Source organism: Mizuhopecten yessoensis, unplaced genomic scaffold (genome assembly GCF_002113885.1).
Source record: "Mizuhopecten yessoensis strain PY_sf001 unplaced genomic scaffold, ASM211388v2 scaffold10651, whole genome shotgun sequence".
NCBI lineage: Eukaryota > Metazoa > Mollusca > Bivalvia > Pectinida > Pectinidae > Mizuhopecten > Mizuhopecten yessoensis.
In genome coordinates this window covers 328083-354749 of record NW_018408653.1, presented here as the reverse complement: position 1 = coordinate 354749, position 26667 = coordinate 328083, and the positions used below count along the sequence as shown (strand labels likewise).

Genomic DNA, 26667 nt, shown 5'->3' with positions numbered 1-26667 from the left:
TATGCGACTACTGTTCTGAACATATCAGTAAGCGTGTTGATGTATTACGCGTTGTATGTGACTACTGTTCTGAACATATCCGTAAGAGTGTTGATGTATTACGCGTTGTATGTGCCTACTGTTCTGAACATATCAGTAAGAGTGTTGATGTATTACGCGTTGTATGTGACTACTGTTCTTAACATATCAGTAAGTGTGTTGATGTATTACGCGGTGTATGCGACTACTGTTCTGAACATATCAGTAAGTGTATTGATGTATTACGCGTTGTATGTGACTACTGTTCTTAACATATCAGTAAGTGTGTTGATGTATTACGCGGTGTATGCGACTACTGTTCTGAACATATCAGTAAGCGTGTTGATGTATTACGCGTTGTATGTGACTACTGTTCTTAACATATCAGTAAGTGTGTTGATGTATTACGCGTTGCATGCGACTACTGTTCTGAACATATCAGTAAGTGTATTGATGTATTACGCGTTGTATGCGACTACTGTTCTGAACATATCAGTAAGCGTGTTGATGTATTACGCGTTGTATGTGACTACTGTTCTGAACCTATCAGTAAGTGTGTTGATGTATTACGCGTTGTATGCGACTAATGTTCTGAACATATCAGTAAGTGTGTTGATGTATTACGCGGTGTATGCGACTACTGTTCTGAACATATCAGTAAGCGTGTTGATGTATTACGCGTTGTATGTGACTACTGTTCTTAACATATCAGTAAGTGTGTTGATGTATTACGCGTTGTGTGTGCCTACTGTTCTGAACATATCAGTAAGTGTGTTGGTGTATTACGCGTTGTATGCGACTACTGTTCTGAACATATCAGTAAGTGTGTTGATGTATTACGCGTTGTAAGGTCCAAGTCCTCCTGGTCAGCCAGCTGATCATCATCCAAATCTGAGTCAAATTCCTCGACTCCTTTGGTACCGATTACTTTCCCTCCTATCGTCAGTTTCACATCATCTCCAAACATCTCCTGTTGGATTAAATATTACATAAAATCAATATTCAGTTATGAATTATTTGTTTGATATTGAATGTGTGTGTGTGTGGGGGGGGGGGGGGTTAAAAGGAAATAGGATCTTTTAAATTTGTAATAACACATAAGTTATCTTATGCTCTATTCCCACTACAAATTTGTCATTATTGTTACTTTGCATTTTGGTTAGCAATATATATTAGTTTTCACCTCAACTTAACCAAAGACTTGGATGCAATTTTCTTTCCTTACCTTCAGCCTTTTAGCTATCTCTATCGCCGAAAGACTAGGATCGATTCCAAGTCTCCTCAGAGTTTCGTCGTCAAGTTCACTTAAATCTATCTTCTTTTTCTTCAGCCGGAGTCTGCCGTCAGCTCCCACCTCTATGACAGGTTCTGGTGGCTTCGGTTTGGTTTCTACGGATGTTAATATTTTACGTTATTGGATTATCAGTACTCCAGGAAAAGACTGAAATAAATGCAACACTCAGGGACACCATTCAAATGTTCCAATGCAAAACAACCACATAAATCGAGGTATCGTGAATACCAAATTTTTTCTCTATTTAAAGTAAAAAGAAGTGTTTCATGTCAATTTTGTTTTCGTATTTTCGAACAATGTCTACTGGTAATAGGAGTTTACCTTTATTATCTTCCCCGGAGTCCTCATCTTTGACAAACTGAGCTTCATCCGTATCTGAAAATATTTGTTTAATAGAATACACGTGTAGGTTTTTACAAACCATGACGAACGCTATGTGTATTGATCCTGAATATATTTAACATTGTTATTTTCTCCCTTTCGATTATAAAATTAAAATTATATTATGTATAATTTCCTTAGAGATAGTTCGTTAACATTATTTATAACATCGTAATTAGAAATATGGTTTTGACCCATTCCTTACCCATTGTCGATTCTTTATCCACCATAGAATGCTTCAATATAAGAAAAAAACGTTACACAGATGTGCTACATTGTAGCTCGTGTATGAGTATATCATTATCAGATCAGCATTAATGGTATCGAAATTCACGTCGCTCATTCATGCTTATATACGATATATTGGTTTCAAATATACATATGTAGATGTGATTATACACTAATTATAAGGTAATATGTCTTGATTAACATGTACATTTACCCACTCACGAAAATAGCATAACTTTGGTACAGCTTGAAACTCGCCAAAATTGAAATATGAAGTGTTTTAAAGTGCAAAGATGTTGTTCCACGTGTATATTGCTCTCTCTCTGTGTTTCTATTTCTTCAACGATTTTGAATTACAACAATAATGACAGACTGGTAATAGCACATAAAACATTGAAACTAATCATAAAATGCCCGTAAGATGCTATATATTACTATGCTAAAGTTTACTTATTAATCTATTAAATCATTCCGTTTATGAATAGAAAAAACAGACTTTCATGACAGAAGTTTTTCAGTCAATTCAAAATATCGAACATTTATTTTAAAACATTTCTAAAATATTACCAATAAATGTGTTTTTTTTATACTTCAATAAAACGTGTTGGTAAAAGATATCAGAATAAGTCACAACTTACCTTAGCGTTCTTGCCTCTCTGATCATCTGTAAGGTTAGAGAAGATCACGATGAATTAAACAACAATTTCATTGATATGATTACTATCAATATTTCTTTAACACGTTTCCGTCTTCACATGGCCTTATCTCTGGCCGGAACATATAACCCCAAACAAACAAATTTCAACAGGTAAACAAATATATAAAAATGTCAAAATTAAACTTATTACTGTTATTTGTATAAGTCATATAACTTAACTAATGAGTATCGAAAGGTTTATTACATAACAAAACATTAAAGTATCTTCAATAGGATTCATCAGTTTGGAAATATGTGATATAAAAGTTTTCCTTTATATTCAAACAATGTACGTATTAAACGTGTCGCAACGTTTTAAGACCGACTGGTCCCTTGTCAAGTTATGACTGAGGACTTGACAAAGGGACCAGTCGGTCTTGAAACGTTGCGACACGTTTAATACGTACATTGTTTGTGTATAAAGTAAAACTTTGATATCAAAACATTGAAGTGACAAATACTGACCACCTGTGTAGAGTTTGCCCTGGGGAATCGGAGGGAGTTTCTGTAACATCGTCGTCTCTCTCTTAAACTTTGGCATAAAACCCTCGTTCATACTGCTGTCACTTCCTATACGGTGAAGAAAAACGCATGTGTAGCGGTGTTCCGTGACCATAAAAATAGTTGGTAGTATAGAAAAGAGAAAACAAGAATGTGAGCTTTGTTTCATTAAGTAGTAGAGGGAAAACTCTGATCGTAACTGCTTTATTAACGAATGAAAGAAAAGAAAAATGATATTTTTTTTCAAAACAGATATGACGAATTGACGTACATGATTGTAAGCATGTGGACTTTGTGTTATTACATTAGAAGGGGGAAAGTCTTTGAAAGAATTTGCTTTAGTGGCAATTTAAAATAAATATAAAAGTTTTGTTTTTATTTTGTTTGCTTTTTTATTTATTTCAATAGCTTCCAATTTATCGGATATAACGAATGGAAGTATATGCTTGTTGCAAGTAAAATTATGATTAAATATTAAAACCTAGTGTTGAATGATAATATAGGCAGCACTTTACTTATATACCTAGCGTGTACTTACCTAGTCTGCTTCTACCTTCTTTGTCTTTCCTTCCCCATCTTACAAAAAAAGAAAGTATACATCAAGGTAAAACATCTTTTATATCCATTTTCGTTGAACATCTTATTACTTATAATAGAGTTGTGATGCGCTTAACTATTGCATTTAATATGAATGATTCGGCACTGAACATCATGATGTTACAAAAGTTAAGCAGATAAATAATATGTAGACATCATACTCGATCAGCCAACGTATTCAACATATAAAGAAATATTACACCTTCATTTATTGTATTGAAAAGAGTCACGGTAGTCTAGTGGTAGGACAACGTGGTTGGGCAGAGCTAGAATTGTTCAATGCTAGCTGTGAGCGTCGAAATGGCAGCACCGGCTGTATGCTCCCCAGGGAGTTGAGAAATGTGTTGGCTGGTTGCAAAAGCCCTATAACCACAGATGATAATTTGTGAACCGCTTCGAGACGACCTACGAACTAGGTTGTGATAAAGTGGTATATAAGAACTTCTAATTTTCATTATTTTTGATATCGATTTGTTATCGACAGTTTTGTATATATGACCTTTATTCATTCCTATGTAAAAGTCTCCAAAACCAGTGCATAAGTTTCGTTCGATTTAAACGAAATTATTTGAGTTTATAAAGCAAACCTTTTTGAATTTCTCAAAATTGTACAGGTTAAAAATTAATGTCGTTCATATTTCTTATTACTGTAATCGCCATTGTTTCCGATATCAAGTAGATTGTGGTCTGGAGTAAGTGTTGCCATAAAGTAGATTGTGGTCTTGAGAAAGTGTTGCCATAAAGTAGATTGTGGTCTGGAGTAAGTGTTGCCATAAAGTAGATTGTGGTTTGGAGTTAGTGTTGCCATAAAGTAGATTGTTGTCTGGAGTAAGTGTTGCCATAAAGTAGACTGTTCTCTGGATTAAGTGTTGCCGTAAAGTAGATTGTGGTATGGAGTTAGTGTTGCCATAAAGTGGATTGTGGTCTGGAGTAAGCGTTGCCATAAAATTGACTGTGGTCTGGAGTAAGTGTTGCTATAAAGTAGATTGAGGTTTGGAGTTGGTGTTGCCATAAAGTAGATTGTTGTCTGGAGTAAGTGTTGCCATAAAGTAACCTGTTCTCTGGATTAAGTGTTGCCGTAAAGTAGATTGTGATATGGAGTAAGTGTTGCCATAAAGTAGATTGTGGTTTGGAGTTAGTGATGCCATAAAGTAGATTGTTGTCTGGAGTAAGTGTTGCCATAAAGTAGACTGTTGTCTGGATTAAGTGTTGCCGTAAAGTAGATTGTGGTATGGAGTAAGCGTTGCCATAAAGTGGATTGTGGTCTGGAGTAAGCGTTGCCATAAAATTGACTGTGGTCTGGAGTAAGTGTTGCCATAAAGTAGATTGAGGTTTGGAGTTAGTGTTGCCATAAAGTAGATTGTTGTCTGGAGTAAGTGTTGCCATAAAATAGACTGTGGTCTGGAGTAAGCGTTGCCATAAAGAAGGAAATAAAGAAATACCACAGGTAAACACCTGTACCCTGTGTGGATAAAAAAGGTTGTGAAGTGAGGATAATATATTCTGCAAAAAGTAAATTTTCGAAACACTAGAACTTACGACTCATGTCTGAGACCATGATCACGTTTGTCAGCCGACTTTTTCGGTCCATACTCCCTTGGGGTTCCTTTCTCATACGTCACCATACTTTTAGGAGTTTCCCGCGGTTTCCCTGAAAGCAGGGACGAACGTCTCACAGATGATCTACGTCGTTCTTTTTCTGTTTGCTCTTTCTCCAGTCTTTCCTGTTCGTCATTTTCCTTTTGCTCCTTTATAAGCTGCTCTAGACGTTTTCTTTGAAATGAAAATATTTTAAATTGAAAATAGATTTAACGTTTTTATCAACACAAGTGACTTCCCTTTCTGATTCCAATTCATAGGGAAATCAGTATAGATAACAGCAGATGAAATAAGGTTTACAACTCGACATTATTTCATATAACATAAATGTTTTGTAAACATTATTTGTGTATGTTTTATTAATCAGGAGAGAACATATTTTAATTGCTATGATAGTTAACAAGTATTTCATGTTTTTCGATTCAACACGCAAGTCACATGTTTGTCTTCAAATCACAAGAGCTTCCGATAACGATGAAGTAAAACATGTACCGTGGGTCAAACAAAGTAATTAGAAATTATTACTACAATCAAATTTCTTACTGTTCTTTTCTCTTCAGTATTTCGTCATAACGACTTCCGTATTTCTCCCTCCTTCTCTTCTCTCTTGCCTGTTTCTTTCGTTCCTTTTCGGCAAAATATTCTTTCTTTTCATTTTCGGTCATGTTAGATAAGTCGACATCGTCGTCTGTTGTAGCGTCACTAAATTCTGAAGGCACTTTGTCATCCGCGTCAGCTCCTAGAACCCAGATATAAAAATAACAATGTTAATACAACAACAACCAAAGGCATATTTATTTCAGTACTTTTTAACACGCGACGTGACCAGGAGACTTGCCGTCGTATGAATTCATTTTTCGATATTAGATTGAGTCTTGCGGGCTGGTTGTACACTGAGAAAACATGATGTTAAGATAACGAGGTAAGTGACAGGAAATGGGTAATAATACGGCAGAGGTAATGTTTTCTTTAATGTCGGTAGTTCATTGATTGAAATATCATGTCAGCATAGCTTTGTATTGCTTTTTGTTATTGGTAACACATTATCTTCGATTTTTATCAGCTTGGCAAGAAATGTGCATTTCATCTAAACTATATTGTAGACTCAATGATTGTTTTATAAATGTAAACGATGTAACAGCTTAATGATTGTTGTATATTTGTGATGTGGATTCAGTGATTGTTGTATATTTGTGATGTGGATTCAGTGATTGTTGTATAGTTATGATGTGGATTCAGTGATTGGTGTATATTTGTGATGCGGACTCAGTGATTGTTGTATATTTGTTACGTGGATTCAGTGATTGTTATATATTTGTGATGTGGATTCAGTGATTGTTGTATATTTGTGATGTGGATTCAGTGATTGGTGTATATTTGTTACGTGGATTCAGTGATTGTTGTATAGTTATGATGTGGATTCAGTGATTGTTGTATATTTGTGATGTGGATTCAGTGATTGTTGTATATTTGTGATGTGGATTCAGTGATTGTTGTATAGTTATGATGTGGATTCGGTGATTGTTGTATATTTGTGATGTGGATTCAGTGATTGTTGTATATTTGTGATGTGGATTCAGTGATTGGTGTATAATTGTTACGTGGATTCAGTGATTGTTGTATAGTTATGATGTGGATTCAGTGATTGGTGTATATTTGTGATGCAGACTCGGTGATGGGTGTATATTTGTGATGTGGATTCAGTGATTGGTGTTTATTTGTGATGAGAACTCAGTGATTGGTGTATATTTGTTATGTGAATTCAGTGATTGTTGTTAATCTTTGATGAGGACTCAGTGATTGTTGTATATTTGTGATGCGGCTTCAGTGATTGTTGTATATTTGTGATGCGGATTCAGGGATTGTTGTATATTTGTGATGCCGATTCGGTGATTTTTGTATTTTTGTAATGCGGATTAAGTGATTATTTTATAGTTGTGATGAAGATTCAGTGATTGTTTTAAAATTGTGATGCGGCTTCAGTGATTGTTGTATAATTGTGAAGCAGATTCAGTGATTGTTGAATATTTGTGATGTGGATTCAATGTTTGTTTTATATTTGTGATGCCGATTCAAAGATTGTTTTATATTTGTGATGCGGATTCAGTCATTGTTTTATATTTATAACCTGGGTTTAGTGATTATTTTATTTTGTGATGCGGATTCAGTAATTGCTTTTAATTTGTGTTATGGATAAAATGATTTTTGTATATTTGTGATGCGGATTTTTGGTGATTGCTGTTTATTTTTGATGAGGACTCAGTGGTTGATGTATATTTGTGATGTGAATTCAGTGATTGGTGTATATTTGTGATGCGGACTCAGTGATTGATGTATATTTGTGATGTGGATTCAGTGATTGGTGTATATTTGTGATGTGGACTCAGTGATTGGTGTATATTTGTGATTCGGACTCAGTGATTGGTGTATATTTGTGAGTGGATTCAGTGATTGGTGTATATTTGTGATGTGGACTCAGTGATTGGTGTATATTTGTGATTCGGACTCAGTGATTGGTGTATATTTGTGATGGGATTCAGTGATTGGTGTATATTTGTGATGTGGACTCAGTGATTGGTGTATATTTGTGATTCGGACTCAGTGATTGGTGTATATTTGTGATGTGGATTCAGTGATTGGTGTATATTTGTGATGTGGACTCAGTGATTGGTGTATATTTGTGATGCGGACTCAGTGATTGGTGTATATTTGTGATGTGGATTCAGTGATTGGTGTATATTTGTGATGTGGACTCAGTGATTGGTGTATATTTGTGATGCGGACTCAGTGATTGGTGTATATTTGTGATGTGGATTCAGTGATTGGTGTATATTTGTGATGTGGACTCAGTGATTGGTGTATATTTGTGATGCGAACTCAGTGATTGTTGTATATTTGTGATGTGGATTCAGTGATTGGTGTATATTTGTGATGCGGACTCAGTGATTGGTGTATATTTGTGATGCGGATTCAGTGTTTGGTGTATATTTGTGATGCGGATTCAGTGATTGTGTTACATTTGTGATGCGGATACAATCATGCGTTACCAAAAGTCGACTTCTTCATGATGTGTAAATCAATTCAAATTGAGGAACACAAATGATTGAATAAATGGAATCAATAACTTAAGCACGAACAAGTTGCATATATGTTCTTGTAAAAAAAGTGATTTAAGTACGTCAGTCAATTTACTTAACCAATCACTAGTCTTCTTTCGAGGAATTCAACATTCCTCCTCCTAACACCAAACCGAAGTTGAGTGATCAAAGACAACGAGATATGCGTTAAACAATCTCGGATAGCTTTCACGTTTTATTTCTGTGTACCATATAACAAATTCAGATCACAGAGGTGATGAATTAGATATATCGATGATCCTCATAACTTAATCAGTAAAACATTAGCTGAAACAAGGAAGAAATCACTTCGTTATTGGAATAGCTAAATACTTAGAATTACTTATAATTAAAAAGAAGACTGTTATATGGAGGAAGTACGGTTATGCATAAAGCACTCATTCACACTGCAAACACAATAATGCATACTGAATTTAGCACGCATTATATATTCACGCTTACAATTCGCATACACGAACCTGGCCATTTTTCATCTTCAATACCATTCTCGCTATAGTCAGGCACGCCCATGTCTGCATGCGCCTTGCTGTCTATGGGAATGTCTGGAAGGTTCTTTATGCTGCAATGAAGACACGATGTCAATGACTGCTTTCACTTGACAAAGTTTTTACATTACAAATATCCCAAATTGTTATAGTACACTTAGTTACAACAACAACAGCAGATGTTGTAGAAAATGTGTAACAAGAAGTAATCTACCCGAATACAGTAAAGTTACTTTAACTTTCTGAATCTTAGTTCCTACATTTCATGATAAGTATGAATGAAACCACAGTCACACTTGAAATTAATGAACATGTAAAGAATTAAACACATGATACTTACCTTTCGTCAATAGAGCCTGAAACAGTTGGTGAGTCAGTTCAAACATATATCATAACAATAGAACCTCCGTATAAAAAATGGTCAACATTTCTTTTTCTGTCTTTGCGAAAACAGATAATAAAATTAAATTGGACGATTTGAAAGCATTTTTTGTATGGCGAACATCTAATATTGTTTGTACAAAAAGCGGGTCGGGGCATTGGCGGTCAAAATACAAAACAAAAACAATACACTTCCCTATATGATTTTCTAATAGTAAAAATTACAGTTTTTCACAATGTTGCTTTCCGTTTAACTTTGCCGTAGAACTTATTCAGTAAAATGTAAAAACTTAACTATTTTAAATTTTTGTATTCAAGAGAGTGTACACTATAGTTCAATTAGCGTCATTTAGTTATTCTGTATAGAAATCATCAAGACTTTGAACAGTACTAGACTTTAGATACATTTAAATTGAGAAGTGCAAATTTCAACGATGAATGACTGTTTTTTAGCAATTAGACAAAAGAAATCACTTTACAGTAACATTTCAGTGAATAACACTCTTTAACAACTAACCTCGCCGAGTCTTGACCGACTCCGTATCGCTGACGGCTTTCCCTGCGGGTTTAGGTTCTCCGTATCCAATAATGTTTCCGTCAGCATCTCTTACCCGCTTCCGTTTTGTTTCATACCTTGTCCCGCCTTCGCTAGTTTCACTTGCGTAACTATAATCGGTAGAAGACGAGTCTGAATCACTATCGTTTCCACTGTCTTTAGACAACCGACTCGTTTCTCCGTCTTCTCCTTCGTCATTTCCGTCTTCATCATCCGGGTCCTCTCTGTCAGAGCTTTGGTATGACTCACTTGCACTGTACGTCCCATCCTCGTGTCGTTTCCTTCTACGAACGTGGCGCGTCCCTCCCTCACTCACCACGCTGTAGTAGCTATGAGCACTGTTCGCTCCGTGCGCACGATCTCTCCGTCTCCTCCTCCGACGTGTCTCACCGTCTTCATCTTGACTGCTATGGTACGAGGCACTGTCGCTGTATGTCCCGTCGGCGCGTTTGCGCCTGCGCCTTACATGGCGCGTGCCTCCAGCGCTCACAACACTTCTATAACTGTAATCACTGTCGCTATCGCCGTCCCTTTTTCCTGCCTTAAGAGCAAGTTTCTTTTCTTTTCCAACTTTTCCAGCAACTTTACCTCCCTTTCCCTGGCCTTTGCTTCCTCTACGTCCTCCTATGTTACTACAATTGTGTATACACACGTTAATAATAGGACCTTATAGCATAACACTGATACATAATTATATTCAAGATATTACAGTTTATGACAAATTCTCTTTTAAATTTGTACTTTTTGCATTGCTCATTAAAAATTCAACAACTCTTTAATGTATTGTTGTTATAATACAAAAAAAAATCAAAGCAATAGGTTCGAAATTAAACCTGGTTTTAAAAAAAAAATAACGTTTTTCTGATGTTATATATATTCAGTTATATCACGTGTACCTTATATAATACATTGTTAGTTCTCCCAAATACTTTGCTATGGAGCTGTTTTGTGTTACATTTTAACTAGCAGAAATAAAGAGGCGCATTTCCAATTTCAAATTCTTGAAAGATTTTATTTTTTGATAATTCAAGATATATTTGCCAATTTTTGAGTTAATATATGAGCTTACCGTATTACAAATATAACACAGCAAAACGTGTACCCCTTGATTTACAATATTTGTGTATATACTGGCTTTTTATGACGAATTTCTCAGCTGCATTTTACTACCACCTTACCTCCCCCTAGTTTGATAACTAAAAATCAGACATCTAAGTGAACAAAATTATGAAGATTTTATTCCTCTTGTTTTCTAAATAATTCAATATTCTAGAGACCGGGGAAGTCAATTATACTGGGCGTTTCATAAAGCATGTTCCCACTTTGCCGATCAACAAAATATGTCACAAATGATCTATCATAGTAGGACATATATGAACGAAAAGAATGTGAACATAATATAATATTGTATATCACTGTCGATCAAACTGTAAAATATTAATAGCAATAACATTGCATTAAGAACAACGATTACATTTGATAATTAACTAGTCATTTAATACATGTAAAATGGTCCAGAATGTATACCTCTCCTAATTATTCGGAAATAAGTTTGAAACAGTGGCCTATGTATGTATTTTTAAAAACAAATTTGCTTACCAGATAAAGGTATAGCAGATGGATACTTCTTTATAAAAAACATGTTCATAAGTGTTCATGATTTCCAATTTGCGTAATAAAATACAACAAATATGTATGCGTAATAATGTATCAACATGAACATCACTCATTTTGTCCATCTTCAACAAACCTAATTACCGGTTTTTTTATGAAACAACAATTATGACGACATGAATCATGTCTGCTCATACTTTCTAATACACTTTCTGCTTTGTAATGACAGAAATGTTTATTGTGTGTGCGTAAAGGCATAGACATTTAAATTGAGGACATGTTTTTCGAAACTCCGTGCGTATCAAATGGTTTAATCATTGACGAAATCAGCATTATGGTACACATCCCATTTGATGTTGGACAATGTCTTCAAATGTTTGCAAATTAATTTTAATTTTCTTTGTCAGAAATAATTTCAAAACAATCGTGAGATACCGATTCTCCAAAAGTTAACTTGGAATAAGTTACGGTAATGAAATAATGTGCAGATTATCTGTTATGTGCCCTAGATATTGTGTCAGGTATTTACCTCTTTTGCATGGAAACACGTCTACCTCCGGCAACGGCTTCTACAAAACATAATACCATTAAAACATAATTCTACTTTATTGTTCTCAACCTTGACCGGGTGATGTGTGCGGTGATCGAGGTTCAATAACGTGCAACATCAAAGTGAGAGATTGTTTCATATCTTAAACGTGTCTCTACTTCATATGACATATGTGAAACAAGTCTAGAAGTGTTATATTTGCGAACCTTTGTCTCATTTTACGACGTTACAATTGTCCATTGTCTACCAGAAGCTTGTAAAGTTACGTTTAGTCATTTCTATTCTATTACAATTTAAAATGTTTAACGCACTATGAAAACGTAATGGAAGGGTACTTTGTTTTGCTCCACTATTTAGGGAAATTGTTACTTGCTTTAAAATAGAAATTCTTTTTCAACATTGTAACGGTGCTTCGTAAAAGACGACATGTATTATGTGAATCAGAATACCAATTTTATTGCGGTAATTCTGGGGTATGTTTTAACAAATCCGTTTTGCAGATTTGGTCGAGACAAGAATGTTAAGTACATTACGCTGAGACCAAGATTATTCGGCTCAGTCATCAACAGATTTCGACTATTTTTCATGTACTCAAACGTGTAAAACCAACAACAACAAAACAGGATTTTTGATATTTTTGATACGATAGCAAACAGGCTAGTTATTATCAGACCAATAGACCGATTTTATCCTCAGGAAGAAGAAACAATTTATATCCATTTTGTTTTGTATTCAGAGATATAAGACAACTTGAAAGATAAAGAGAAGAAGAATATTTCCATGAAATCTTGGTTTGAGATTTCTGTCAGATGAATAAAAATGTCCCGGGATGTCGCTTTATTGTGAAATATTGATTTTTTTTCTGAAAAAAATGGATTATATCGTTTGTTAGTTCAAAAACACATGCACTGTGCAAACATATATAATGTGACAAATCCGTATTATCGTAAAAGATTACTTACATTATTGTACAAGAAATTGGAGATACATCATGATGTATTGTTAACTTATGATATAGTTCTGTCAATTCTTTGTAGTTCTAAAAAAAACAATATCGAGGAATCTTGAAAAAGTATTTTTATTCATATTTTACAAATTAGTTCGGTACAATACAGTAGTTCAAAACTACAAATAAATAGTTTGTTTTCTTGGCACATCTTAATCACAGTTGCTTAAAGGCATATATCACACATATATGTATCAACAAAACAATAAAACTTATATATAAAATGATAAACATTTGCGTAATTTTGTAACCTAGGTATATTATTTCCTTAGGACTAGCCGAAGCAAAAACTTAAAGATTTCAGCGTAAGATTCCGCGAGAATATCCCTTCGTCACATAATTCGGGACATTCGCAAACTAGACTTTTTGCTCAATCTAAATCATTATATATATCATGTTAATTCGAAACTGTCTGATTCGAAAATTACTCTGCAAAATACTGTACCTTGGTGTTCGGAAAAAAGCACTTTTACTGCAGTATGTAGTAGTCTGATATGGTGGATAATGAAGGATACTGTGTACAAGCGAGAATTTGCGAGATATGATTTTTTGTGACAATTCGAAAGATGCCGATTGCTTAATCCTGTGTTATTAATCAACATTACAAACATCAAAATAATGTTCGTTTTCTTTTTTAATTTGGTTATCTGTTTAAACGATACAAATCCATAATTCCTGTTGGTGATGAAGTATATATTTTCCTCAGTGAAGAAAAATACGCTGTTTAGCACACAGAAAGAACGACGTTCATAGTGTGGCAAAATTATATGTAAAATATAGCCATGCGATGGCATTTATATAGTCCCATATACCACTTATATAAAAGACTTTGTCAGATATTATTTTAGAACTCAAAAATGGCCAAACCTTCAGAATGGATGGTGAAAGAGTCAAAGGACTAATAATTGCACGCATGTTTACTGAATAACATGGAATATGTGTTTGGGGTAATCAAAATAAAAGTAATATGTGTTTATAAGCATTTTGAGATAAAACAGTTCAAAAATAATTCAGAAAACATATTTTTTCGTGTTAAATGTTTAGTGTGTCTCTTTAGTGGGAAATTCTGACTGTTTTATTAGTTTGTAAAAGTTCAAATTATGATAATAACATCAATAGTATATACTAAAGATGAAATTCGTCAATATCAGACATAAAATGTAAAAGAAAAGGTCAATAACTTAGTGATAATATTTACATTTGATTACATTTGATCAGCTTAACATATTTATAATAATGGCATCAACATTCAGGTATTACTTCTATCCTGGGAACCACAAAACTTTATGAACAATCTCAATTTTCAACATCAGAATTATTTAAAAAAAAAAAAAAAAATCTCAATCGTTTGTAGAATTTGTAGAATACATATTAAATTATTTTAAGAAAGAGCATACTGACTTCAATCAGTAGATGTATTACAAAAAAACTATCACCTTGAACGGAAATATTTCACTGAAGAGTACTTAGGTCAGAACGTTTAAGGACTTTTGGAATCATCGGTGACGCTGGGGAATATAAAGGTGTGGTTTTAAATAAATTGGTCGTAACTACCGATGAAACATAATTGGAGGTGTATACAAACTCTAAATAAAGAGGTAAAAACTGTTGTGATATGAGGGTGTCTGTTATTAATGAGAATTTTGTTAAAAAAAAAAACAAACTTTAAAATGTGATTTCATACAATAATGTTAGTTAAATAACTTATCGTTCCTTGTACAATTTCAAGTAATGCCAATTATACAAACTCGCAATACTTAAAATTTTTGAATTGGTTAAATAGCAAACGTAAAAAATAAAATAATAACTTGCAACGTAACTAAGTGATACATGTAATAACGTTTTTCCTTCTGTCCACAATTTTACTTATTATAACAGAGGTAATCAAAGTGCAATAGCTGTAACATGAAGTTAAAGCTGAAAGCTAACACTATAATTAAACTGAATGCATATATTTGCCCAAACTATTCAACACGTATTTAAGTGAAAATGTTAATCAAATTTCAATGTATCGTGTTTAACAGAATATTTTATTGGTGGACGTAAGCTTTAAAACAACATACAATGTCGCCTTTTTTGACCCGATAAAAAAATAACAGTAAATAAAACTCATCATGTGTTAAATTCAAGAAAAGTGTTGATATACAGGCATAGAAAAAATGCTTGATTAAAATTAACACTTTCCCTGCATTCGACCTATGGCTACATCAAAATTATTTATAAATTAAAAGCACAATATATTTACAAATAACATATTTGAACAAGTATAAAATACAAAGTTATAATGACTTTGAATGTCGAACGGATGCATTTATAACACATAATTAATTGACATTATTTACTAAATGCATTCCATCCTCGTTGCTGTGAACAGATTATATAGAAAACGAAAACACAAAATGTCCTCATACAGGACAATAGATGTACTGATATTGTGTATACGGACGCATATTGTTTTTTGTAGCACAGTACCAGAACTTTAAACCAAATGAATATCGCTCTGAGTCTACTTCAAATGAGCTTTTACATCACAATATTCAGGCGTAAAATATCGGAAGTTTCGTTATATTTAATTGATAAACCTATGAGCATACCAAACATGACGCTATCTAAGTTTGCTAAGATTGTCATGCCTCAATACACCATTTGCATCGTAGGAGTCGTTGATTTGGTGGGCACGGATAACTTTCGCTTTGATTCATTTTCCTCCAATATATTCGGTAATCTACAAAAGATGGAAAAATTATGATAATTATACAATTGTCAAAAATATTGTTTAATTCAATCATGATATTTTTTCCGTGTACGGTGATTTGTCTATAGTCCCCTTACTTTATTTCCTAACTAAATGCATATGGTAATTCATATCAATATGTTATGTATGCACTTAAAAACTAATGAAATAAAAAAAACAGGATTGCCACATTTAACAGTAGTTTTATTTTTATGTAAACAAGTGTCTGTTCCCGGGTAAGGTTTTTGTTTATTTTCTTGGTTAAGTTAATATATAGTTGCAAAAAAATGCAAAATACAAAAACTACAGCTGTTTGCCTATTTCTTACGTTGCGTATTTGTTGAGAAGTTCAACTTTTTCATCTTTTATCTTATTTGGATCAATTTTGCCCTCGATAAGATCCTGTGCCTGCTTCCGAAGCTGAAAGGTCGATGTCTTCTTTAGAGGCATTCCGAGAGGATTCATGTCTCGTTGTCTGGTGCCACCAGAGAGTTGGCGTAGTTTCTGATTATATTTCTGGTCTGACATGTCCAGTGGATTGTCAACAATATTGTCATGCATCGACAAGAACAGGGGTACGTACACGAGGTAGTCAAGAAAGGATATCTAAAAAAAACCATTGAAGATACATACAGTTGTTAACACTAGCCATGAGTGTACCGTTATCAGGTAAATCATATATTCGCATGGTTGTTGAAATTCAGGACTATCAAATTCCGAAATACAACCTCTTCAAAAGACAATTTTTAAAACATCTTTTCCTGTAAAATGTATTAAAGGATCCCTGTACCACTGCCAAAAACTGTGTTTGAAACTGTTGTTTCCGGAATGACTGTAGCTTTGATAAATAATTCTGTAAATACAAGAATACCTTGCGGGACTTAAATGAAAATAATACATGTAAAATAAACAAAATAAATTAACAACAGTGTTCTCAGTGTAAAAATCATCGGGGCAAGACCAGGATTCGAACACACGATTTCAGGGTTTTTTTGCGTGGTTCTATCGACCTTATCGATTGAGCTTCCAGGTCGATGCAAATTCCCTGGCCCAACTGTGATACAGTTTATATTTAAACGGAAGTGAGGAAAGCAAACAGTACAGTGCAGTTGGACAGGGATCCTGAATGAGGTGAACATATAAACATACATGTACATGTATATTTTAAACGTGTAATAATAATTTTAATCAACTTGAATGAACTTACGGATGGGATATCATAAACCAGACATATTAAACCAATGATTTGAATGACTTTTACCTTTATGAGCGAAAATTGAGCAAAGAACTTTTGTCTACCTAAATGAGGTTGGACATAGCACAGTGTTTGAGCAAATAATAAAACGTCGAAAACAAATACAAAATTTGTGTCCAAGTTTTAAAAATGTTGCTGATAATTTCTGGCATACATAATTCCTGACTTTTAAACTTTAATTTCTACATACCTCATTATAAACATTGGGGTGTAGTCTAGCCATAACGTGCTCTTGCTGTTTCCAGTTCAATCCCCCTGCTATCAGTTCTATGCGTAGTGATTCTGCTTTTATAAAATTCGATGTTCGATCTGACTCCACGTTACAGTAAAACATCGCCTTATAGAGACCCATTTTCCTCTGAATATCTAGCAGGTCACAGATCTCAAGAAGATGTTTACTAACGGAGCTGTAATAAGTAAAACAGTATGACATCATTTAAATTGCTATCGTTTCAATATATGATGCAATAGATGAACATCAACGTATCAAAGATGTGTTTAAAATTATTTTGGGAAAAAGATATGAAAAAAGTATTATGACGATCGATAAACCAAAGAAAGCAAATTTTTGCTGCACCTTATGACCATGTCGTCTCTTTAGGACTTACTAAAGGAGTTTTACTAAAGGTACACAATATCAATTCCAGAACTTTCCGAAATATATGTAGAAAAACTGTGTTAGGGATCAGGTGCCTAAAAACCCTTTATATCGTTACAAATTTACAACTTATGGAAAATACATCTTGTGAATCGGAAGTAATGGTACATTCTGTCATCGAAGCTATCGGACTCGAAAGGTTTTTTTCAACATAATTGGAAATGTAAGGTCTTCCAGCAGCTCATCCACGATACTCAAGGGGTTTCGCTCAATTTCGCCTTCTTCACTCCTGGGATATGCCAAAGCCAAAGTGAAGGCTCAGTATGCGCCGTCTTGTGGATGAGACAAAATGACTAGTTAGTTACTTTGATGAACATCAAATGTATATCACGGTCGCATAACGGTAAAATTGAATGGCTTTGAAGTCCGGAGTCGCTCCTCTTTTATCTTCAAAGGAGAGGTATCAGCCTAGAGATTGCTCAGGCTTTTTTCCCCGAGACCAATACAAAAGCTAGCCGCGATCCTTCAATTTTAGCTATGGCATGTTCCAGGGTGCAGAGAGCAAAAGTGAGCGAAACACCTGGAGTATCGAGGATGCCAGCAGCTTTAAGATCCTGCTGATACATGAATGTTTCATCTTCATACTAGAACAGTTCTAGTTGAAATACTTACTCCATTGATGTCACTCTCTCGCATAAAGCTGATATGACAGCAAACATCCGGAATGTCACCTGTGTTGCATCGTCTAGGTTAAGTACCTGTAATCAATTAAAAACAATATATAATATCTTTTCAAACCAGCTGGGACCACCTTTATTCGGATTAGAACTAATAATGAGATTTACTGGAATATATCTAATGAAAAATTAGGACTAGTAAAAGAAAAAAAGGAGTCGATAATATGTTTATTGTGTCATCCTTCCTCAAACACGTATTCCGGTTAGCATTCTGAAATAATTATTCCCTTATAAATCATATCTTTCGTTATCTGATATCATCTTACCTTTAAGACATATTCAAGCTGTTTAGGTGTCATCTGTTGTATTGTAGGGATACCGTTGAGAGCGGTTCGAGATTCCTGTAAATATAATTTGTATCATTTGTTATATTTAATGATTTCTGTTTACATAACAACACTTCATCTACAATGATCTATTGTATTTACATAACTCTTACATCAAATCATCAGTATTGTCTCCTTATGTTTTATTTGGTTTAAACATTATGGTACGTTACACTCTGATGCGCACGCGTACCAATACTACGATCATTGTGTAAAACTAAATGGCATGAAACATTTGGTGTGTATTCATTTTCGTGGTTGCATAATTACCACAAAACCGCGAATATCAGAACAGCGTAACTATCATGAACCATGAACCCAAGTTCAAACTGTCAACATATTGCGAAAGCGTATTTTATTGAAAGTGTTTGAAAACGTAATATCGCGAAATGAAGTACTCGCGAATATTTCATGTTGTTAAGTATTCAGTTTTCCTACTGAGGATATGTTATATCACTTACTTTATATGTGAGCACCTGATCCATATCGTCATCCTCTACCACAAATGCCCGAGCATAACCCTCAATCTTACCGGGGTCAACAAGTCGGTAGTGAGAAACGAAATCGATGTCGCCTAGAACAATGCAAAAAAAATGCAATTTAATGTATTTCACGAATCAATAAAAAAAATTATCAGTTTCTTTTTTCTTTTTCTTTCCTTGGATTTCAAGGAGAATATGAACAATTTAATCCGATTAATTCATCACAGAAGAATCGAATACCCCGTATTCACAGGAGTATTACTTCGTATTTCCCGTGTTCACAGGAGTATAACTTCGTATTTCCCGTGATACAGGAGTATTACTTCGTATTTCCCGTGTTCACGTGAGTATTACTTCGTATACCCGTATTCACAGGAGTATTAGTTCGTATTTCCCGTGAACACGGGAAATACTAAGTAATTCTACTGTGAACAAGGGAAATACCAAGTATTACTCCTGTGAACACGGGAACTACGAATTATTACTCCTGTGAACACAGGAGTATTACTACGTATTCCCCGTGTTCACAGGAGCATTACTTCGTATTTCCCATGTTCACAGGAGTATCACTTCGTATTTCCCGTGTTCGCGTGAGTATTACTTCGTGTTTCCCGTTTTCACAGGAGTATTAGATCGTATTTCCCGTGTCCACAGGAGTATTAGTTCGTATTTCCCGTGGTCACAGGAGTAATACTTGGTATTTCCCGTGTTCGCGTGAGTATTACTTCGTGTTTCCCGTGTTCCCATGAGTATGACTTCATATTTCCCGTGTTCATAGGAGTATTAGTTCGTATTTCCCGTGTTCACAGGAGTATTACTTCGTATTTCCGGTGTTCACAGGAGTATTACTTCGTATACCCGTATTCACAGGAGTATTACTTCGTATTTCCCGTATTCACATGAGTATTACTTCGTATTTTCCGTGTTCACAGGAGTATTACTTCGTATTTCCCGTGTTCACATGAGTATTACTTCGTATTTCCCGTGTTCACAGGAGTAATACTTCGTATTCCCCGTGTTCACAGTAGAATTACTTCGTATTTCGCGTGTTCACAGGAGTATAACTTCGTATTTCCCGTGTTCACGTGAGTATTACTTCGTATTTCCCGTGTTCACAGGAGTATCATTTCGTATTTCCCGTGTTCACAGGAGTATTACTTCGTATTTCGCGTGTTCACAGGAGTAATACTTCGTATTTCCCGTGTTCACAGGAGTATAACTTCGTATTTCATGTAATTACTTTAATGAACAGTGGTATAATCATAATTTGAACGTTTTTGTTTCTTTTGAATCGAATCTACAGACTTTAACGTAGTTCGATTAGAATAAACTTTGGCATACTGCCTAACCTTTCTCATCTAGATCTTTTGCGGCTTCGCCATCCTTGAGTTCTGACATATTAAGAATGCTCTTCATGTGATCTATCAGGGCCTGACCTCCCTTCTTCATCTTGACATTTACACGCTTTGTTCCGGTAACTATGACAGACAAAAATAATATACATTAGGTTTATCTAATAATGCCAATTTGCTTTCAATACGTATGAAATTGCTATTCGTCGAAACACAGTGGTCACATAATTTGTCAGTAACATGTGTTATACATCAATTCAGTAACTGATGTTAAAATTATTCTAAGACTTTCAATTTTGACAACAGATTTTAGCGCTCTGCACAAATAATCTATTCAAGGTTTCCTTAAAAACCGTTTTTATTTTTCTCTCAAAAGGTGATGTACGAGTTGTACTTATATGATATAATTATTACAATGCTGGCAATCAGTGCTTACGTGTATCAACGTCTAAATCGCTATCGTTAGCCAAGTCAGAAGACCGCGCGTCTGATCCAAATTCCGAAGCCCTTTTGGTAGGAATTTTCTTCTTTCCTTGAAAGATCTTGACATCATCGCCGAATTTTTCCTATAAGACATCATCGGTATGTAATAATTCACAGTGAACATCATTGAAACCAATATATCAAATAAAACTTCAAATCACTAAATTTACCTTTTTTTTTATTGTACATCCCTTTGTTTCCTGTAATCACTAAATTTTACTGATAATATTAATTTAGCTTGTCTCAATACTTTTCCCAGGTATTTGTATTTTTTATCTTCTCATCTCGCCTGTTGGCGATGGTCCGTTAAACGCAAACAAATTATCATCTCGTAAATGAACGCAAAATGTTCAATTCGTAAAAGTTCATTGATTTATAGTACAGCAACATTTAGAAGGACATATGGTAGTAAGAATCAGTTAAAATCAACCAAAGTAATTATAAGTGCTACCTACTTCATAAATCACCAGTTTTGGCTTAAAATATCAAAATTGAAATAGTGAGAGATTATTCAACCCTCATTTCAACTTTTATTTGTGTTTTACGTCATATTAATAGCGATAGTCATTTAGGGACGTGCCGGATTTTGGTGGTGGAGGAAAACCGGAGAAAACCACCGACCAGCGAGCAGACCCTTGCGATTGCCCCACGCAGGCCTTGAACCTGCAATCCAGCGGTGGAGAGCTAGAGGTAGCAGAATGTCAGACGCCTTAACAACTTGCCTGCCGCGGCCTCAATCATTGGCATTTACCTGGAGTTTTTTGGCGATTTCTTCTTTGGAAAGGTTAGGATCTATACCCAACTTCCGTAGGTCGTCAGCAGTCAGTTTGTCTATATCTATTTTCTTCTTTCCTTTCTTTAGACGTATCTTTCCGTCTGGTCCCACTTCAAATTGTTCTTCGTCCGAATCATCACCGTCCCCCTTTTTTCCTAACAAAATTTGAATAAGATCAGTAAGTTGAAAGGTTATTGCTGAGAGCATTCTTGTAATATAAAATAAAAATATCATCCCTTTATATGTGGTGAAGAGTAACATATTGTCATCAGTAACAGTAGCATGACACTACATTTCATAGAATATTTTTAATTACCGCATGCCGTTTTAATCAATTTTGATACACCTGAGATAGAATTCTGTTTTCTCTTTTTCATATTCAACTATTTAAAAAAGTGCGAAGCTGGATATTTTAATGAAATGGCGGTAATATTGGTAACGACACACACTGATTACACTGTACATTATACACACAAGGGAAATACATTTTAACCAGTTATCTCCCCTACCACGCTGGATCTGCGATAACTAACGATATCTACGATGTTTCCGTAGAATAATTTACGTTTGTATTTTATATTTCTTGTTAGTTTTACAAAATAACGTTTGAATATAGAAAATAGATCAACGCAATGGACAGCAAAAATGCTAACATAAACATCATCTGTAGCGTTCATGGTTACTGTGTTGGAAGACTGCTCGGACATAATGCGCCACTAAGCCTCAACTATGTCATAAATAAAATTAAAATAAAATAAATAAAAACAATATATGAAATATTATTCATTCCCCTTATACTGTTATAACTTACCTTTTTTGACGCCAACACCCTTTTTCTTCGTCATCTTGACATTTCCGTCCGAGTCTGAAATAAATCATTTTAAAGAAAATGTAGCTCATTTTAAAGATAATAGTTCAAATCTAAATATTCTCTTTATATTTGGCTTTGTATTACATAGTTTCGAACATAAGCATTCATTCGAACGAAAACGTTATATATAATAACCAAATTAACATATCACATATTAAAGCACGATAAACATAATCAATTGTTAAAGTGTGTACATACCATAATCGTATTCATAATCTGACCCTTCGTCTCCCTGTAAAAAGCATATTTATGTCAAATTTTATTTCAGAAATTTCAAATTTCGACTTAGATAGATGTTAGGATATTTATTTGTTAAACTATGACTATGTGTAAAACATAGTTTAATATATTTCTACTGAAATCCAAGAAAGAAAAAGCATATTACCCATTGGATATTAAAACTGTTTTTATTTGTGCGTTTATTTCATATTTCAATAACATGTGATAAATATCAATTCCATTCCTGAAAAGTTAAAACAATTCCATTTTGTTATATTACTTACAGCTTTGTGACCTTTTCTTGTTTTTCGAATTACTCGTCCTTTTTCGTCATACTCCTGAAAAGACAGATACACTTTTCAAAACACGTTAACGTTACCTCAGACATCTCTGTTTTCTTAAATAGTGCGTACTCAAATGTCACACTTACAGTAAATCAATTCCCCACCCTTCCACCATCGAAAAAGAACAAACATTATGATTTTCGTAATGTACAACGTCCTAGTGTACAAACTTAAAGTTACACACGTGTCAAATATGTAGCATGTTCAAAACAACACAATGGAGTCATAGTTACGCACAATAAGATGGCATCATATATACATGGCAAAGACTAACAGATAATATTCCCCTTGGATGTTTCCATTCGTAATATGACAAAAGCATATACTCACGTATTCGTACTCAGCTTCAGACCCAGTTCTCTTCTTCCGCTTTATTTTCTCACCCGTGATCGAGTCTATGGCTGACTCCCCTGTAAAAAGGAGAGATTCTTAAAATAATATAGTGTGGCTATTATTTTCAGTATCTGGAACATCTCATAAATTTTAAATGCGTAACGTGTAATTACATCAGTTGTTACGTCACAATGTATGTGATGTCATTGGTAAATGGTGACAGATTAAAAACATGTTTTTATTTGTTTTAATTGGTTCTATGAGCAATTTTCTTTAAGCATCGAAACATTATTTAGAATTCGAAATGATTCGAGAACTTTAATATAAGAGATGTGACAACCGAAAACATTATTAAACTTTGTTTATTGCTATTTATATATTCGAAGGATTTTACACTAGTTATTTATATTTAATTATATATATCTGGACTTGATATTGCAATATTCGTTTCTTTATGATTGAAGATGTTAAATCTACAAGAGATATACATGTATGTATGAAAATTTCACTGTTTACCTCATTAAACTTTCAGCATATGTTATGGAATTTCATTCACACATAATCAAAACACAATATATGAAAGAGTTCCCTCTTTGTATTTTCAATAATAGAAAAGTTATGCTTCAAATATTCAAGGAATCTATCATAAAGATATATAACAAAGATTTCTAAAACAGTAGTTTCACATCTGTATACTCTATAACGCTTTAATTAAAGAGGTCAAATTTTTGCAATTTTATTCTCCGAGTTTCAATTTCTCCCCGGAAAAAAATATTTTGCGTATTTTTTAAAATGCAAGTGATACAAATGTACCAAAAATTAATTTCCGCGAAATGTAAGCGCTAAGCAGTATGCCTTATTGTAAAATTGGTAAATTTAAAGTATATTCATATAACAAAATTAAAAATTAAAAACTGACTAATAAAAAAGAGGGAATGTTTGAAATAAATATATGTGTTACCTTTCATCCAAATATGTAGTCGTCTTTTTTTCAAAACAAAAGGCAGCAGCAAAAGCACAGGTAATAAGCATGGCTAAAGCGGACTCCAACACAAAGCAGCCGGTGTACGTGTCATACATTTACACAAAGCGGTCAGACGTTATATCAACATAAGCGTAATGCAAGCAGAAACAACGCGTTTACAAACAACTAAAAGCATCATGCATTGTATACTACCACATAGGCAACAACATCCAAGTTTGTAAACACACTAAATAGCTAATGAGTTAGGTAAGCAGGCCAAGCGTGATAATATCAATCAACACAAGCAATTCTACAAAACTACGTCATCATATACTACTAAACTTCACTCATTACACAATATCAAGTTGTAGTTTAAAAGTTTCCTTTTTAAATGTTAAGCTGCGAATTAAAGTCATACAACAACAAATACAAATAGAAAACAAAAATGCCATTAAAATCTGACACAGGACTGTTTAAAAATGGAGGAAAGCTGGTAGTGTCATTATAGGCACACCAAGCTAATACATTCAATACTATTTTAAGCGACAATAGTAGGATGCATAAGGACCATTAGGAGAAGCAATTAGAACTGAGTATTTTTTAAAAATGTAATAAGATATATAGTTTTCCTTACCACTGTCACTCTCATCATCAGCATCATTTCCATCTTTTCCTCCTTTCCGTCTTCCTTTACCACCTTTTTTATAATCCTCTGCCTTTCTTTTACCTTGTCTGAAGTGTATGTAGGACATTTATTACACACACAAATGTATATATTCTAAAGTGTAATGTATAGTTAAGATCCTGGATGAATCGGGGGAAAGGATATTACAACATTTAATAATTGGTTGGGGTAATAAAAAAGCAAATAAGCATTACTGCAAAAATCACTGAAAAAACTCAGACGGAGAAAAAATAAGAAAATAAAAAATTCAAAAAAAAGGTTTAAAATTAATTCAGAAATTATATATGTTGAATAGACATCCATGTGTTATCGCGCTTTCTTTATTTTTTCTTACTTGATGAGGTCACTAATACGTGCAGGTTCTCCGTCCGAGTCAAGCGTCCAGTCAGAAGAAGGACTTATTAAACCCCTTTCTCTCAACTCCTGAAGCTTCTTCCTCTTCTTTTGTTGTTCCACTTTTGCTCTACGCAACATCAAATTGAATACGTTGTGATTTTTTATAATATGATGAGTTTCAGTATGACTTGTTTTCTTGTCAAGTGGTAAAAGGTAGATAGGAAAACATGCATGACACAAAAACATTCAAGAAACTGAGAGTTATGTATGATACATTTTGACAACATTGGGTTGAGTTTAAAATTATGAAAGGAGTAACACAAAACACCAGGTTATGCAATCGATAACAAAATGTAAAACAAATAGTATCCAAATTGTCAAATGTCTTTACTATATCAATCATTATAATGTTCCTACTTTTCAGCCTTCCGCAAGGGCTCGCCTGTATCAGAGTCAATAGTCCAGTCGGAAGACGGACTTATGAGGCCTTTCTCCCGCAGTTCTTGGAGTCTCTTCGCCTTCATCTTCTCCTTGGCCTTGTATTTCTTATAGCTGTGTTACGTAATGGTATTTAATGAGATGTGTTTCATATATTTCGTGGTGGAAAATGTCATAAAAACAAAACAAGTGATAGTAGATCATTATATACGATGTCATATATTCCAAAACAAAGTTTTCGTAGCTTGTGTTCGTTGGTAATTTCTTTGAAAATTAACATTAGGTTATCTTATTCCGTCTTTGCGTATTGCAAAGTTATCTTCTCTTGTGAACGGGGATTGATTGTTACGTCATTGGTTTGTGTGAGAAAATTACGTCGTTTTCTCAAAAATGTATGACGTTACTCTCACAAACAAATGACGTAACATTCAATACCTGTTCACAAGAGAAGATAACTCTGCAATACGCAAAGACGGAATAAGCTTTGAGAGGTTGTAAAGTCTTCAGTGCACCTTGGAACATAAAAATAAAACAAAATATCCAGCTGGTAGTTATCAATTTTGATCTATATCCTTACTCGTGAGGAACTTTTCAAGAATAACTTGATCAATGAAAATATCATTAGATATCTTATCCTATTGTAATTAATTCAAATTTGTAAATAGTTATAATCTTATTAATGCATCACTAA

General features: G+C 34.1%; 1 protein-coding gene across 1 annotated transcript in view; it reads right to left on the bottom strand.

Moving 5' to 3' along the window:
- Positions 1–26667, bottom strand: part of LOC110461723 (titin homolog) — an 80217-nt gene that overhangs the window by 10438 nt on the left and 43112 nt on the right. The window contains exons 12-27 of the mRNA XM_021515348.1: positions 25956–26090; positions 25537–25665; positions 25152–25249; positions 12018–12057; positions 9836–10506; positions 9278–9293; positions 8911–9011; positions 5859–6054; positions 5256–5489; positions 3658–3695; positions 3084–3188; positions 2560–2585; positions 1899–1929; positions 1634–1687; positions 1244–1407; positions 859–988 (exon numbers count right to left, since the gene is read on the bottom strand). Of these exons, the coding sequence (XP_021371023.1) occupies positions 859–988; positions 1244–1407; positions 1634–1687; positions 1899–1929; positions 2560–2585; positions 3084–3188; positions 3658–3695; positions 5256–5489; positions 5859–6054; positions 8911–9011; positions 9278–9293; positions 9836–10506; positions 12018–12057; positions 25152–25249; positions 25537–25665; positions 25956–26090 (2168 nt within the window). The remainder of the gene's footprint in view (positions 1–858; positions 989–1243; positions 1408–1633; positions 1688–1898; positions 1930–2559; positions 2586–3083; positions 3189–3657; positions 3696–5255; positions 5490–5858; positions 6055–8910; positions 9012–9277; positions 9294–9835; positions 10507–12017; positions 12058–25151; positions 25250–25536; positions 25666–25955; positions 26091–26667) is intronic.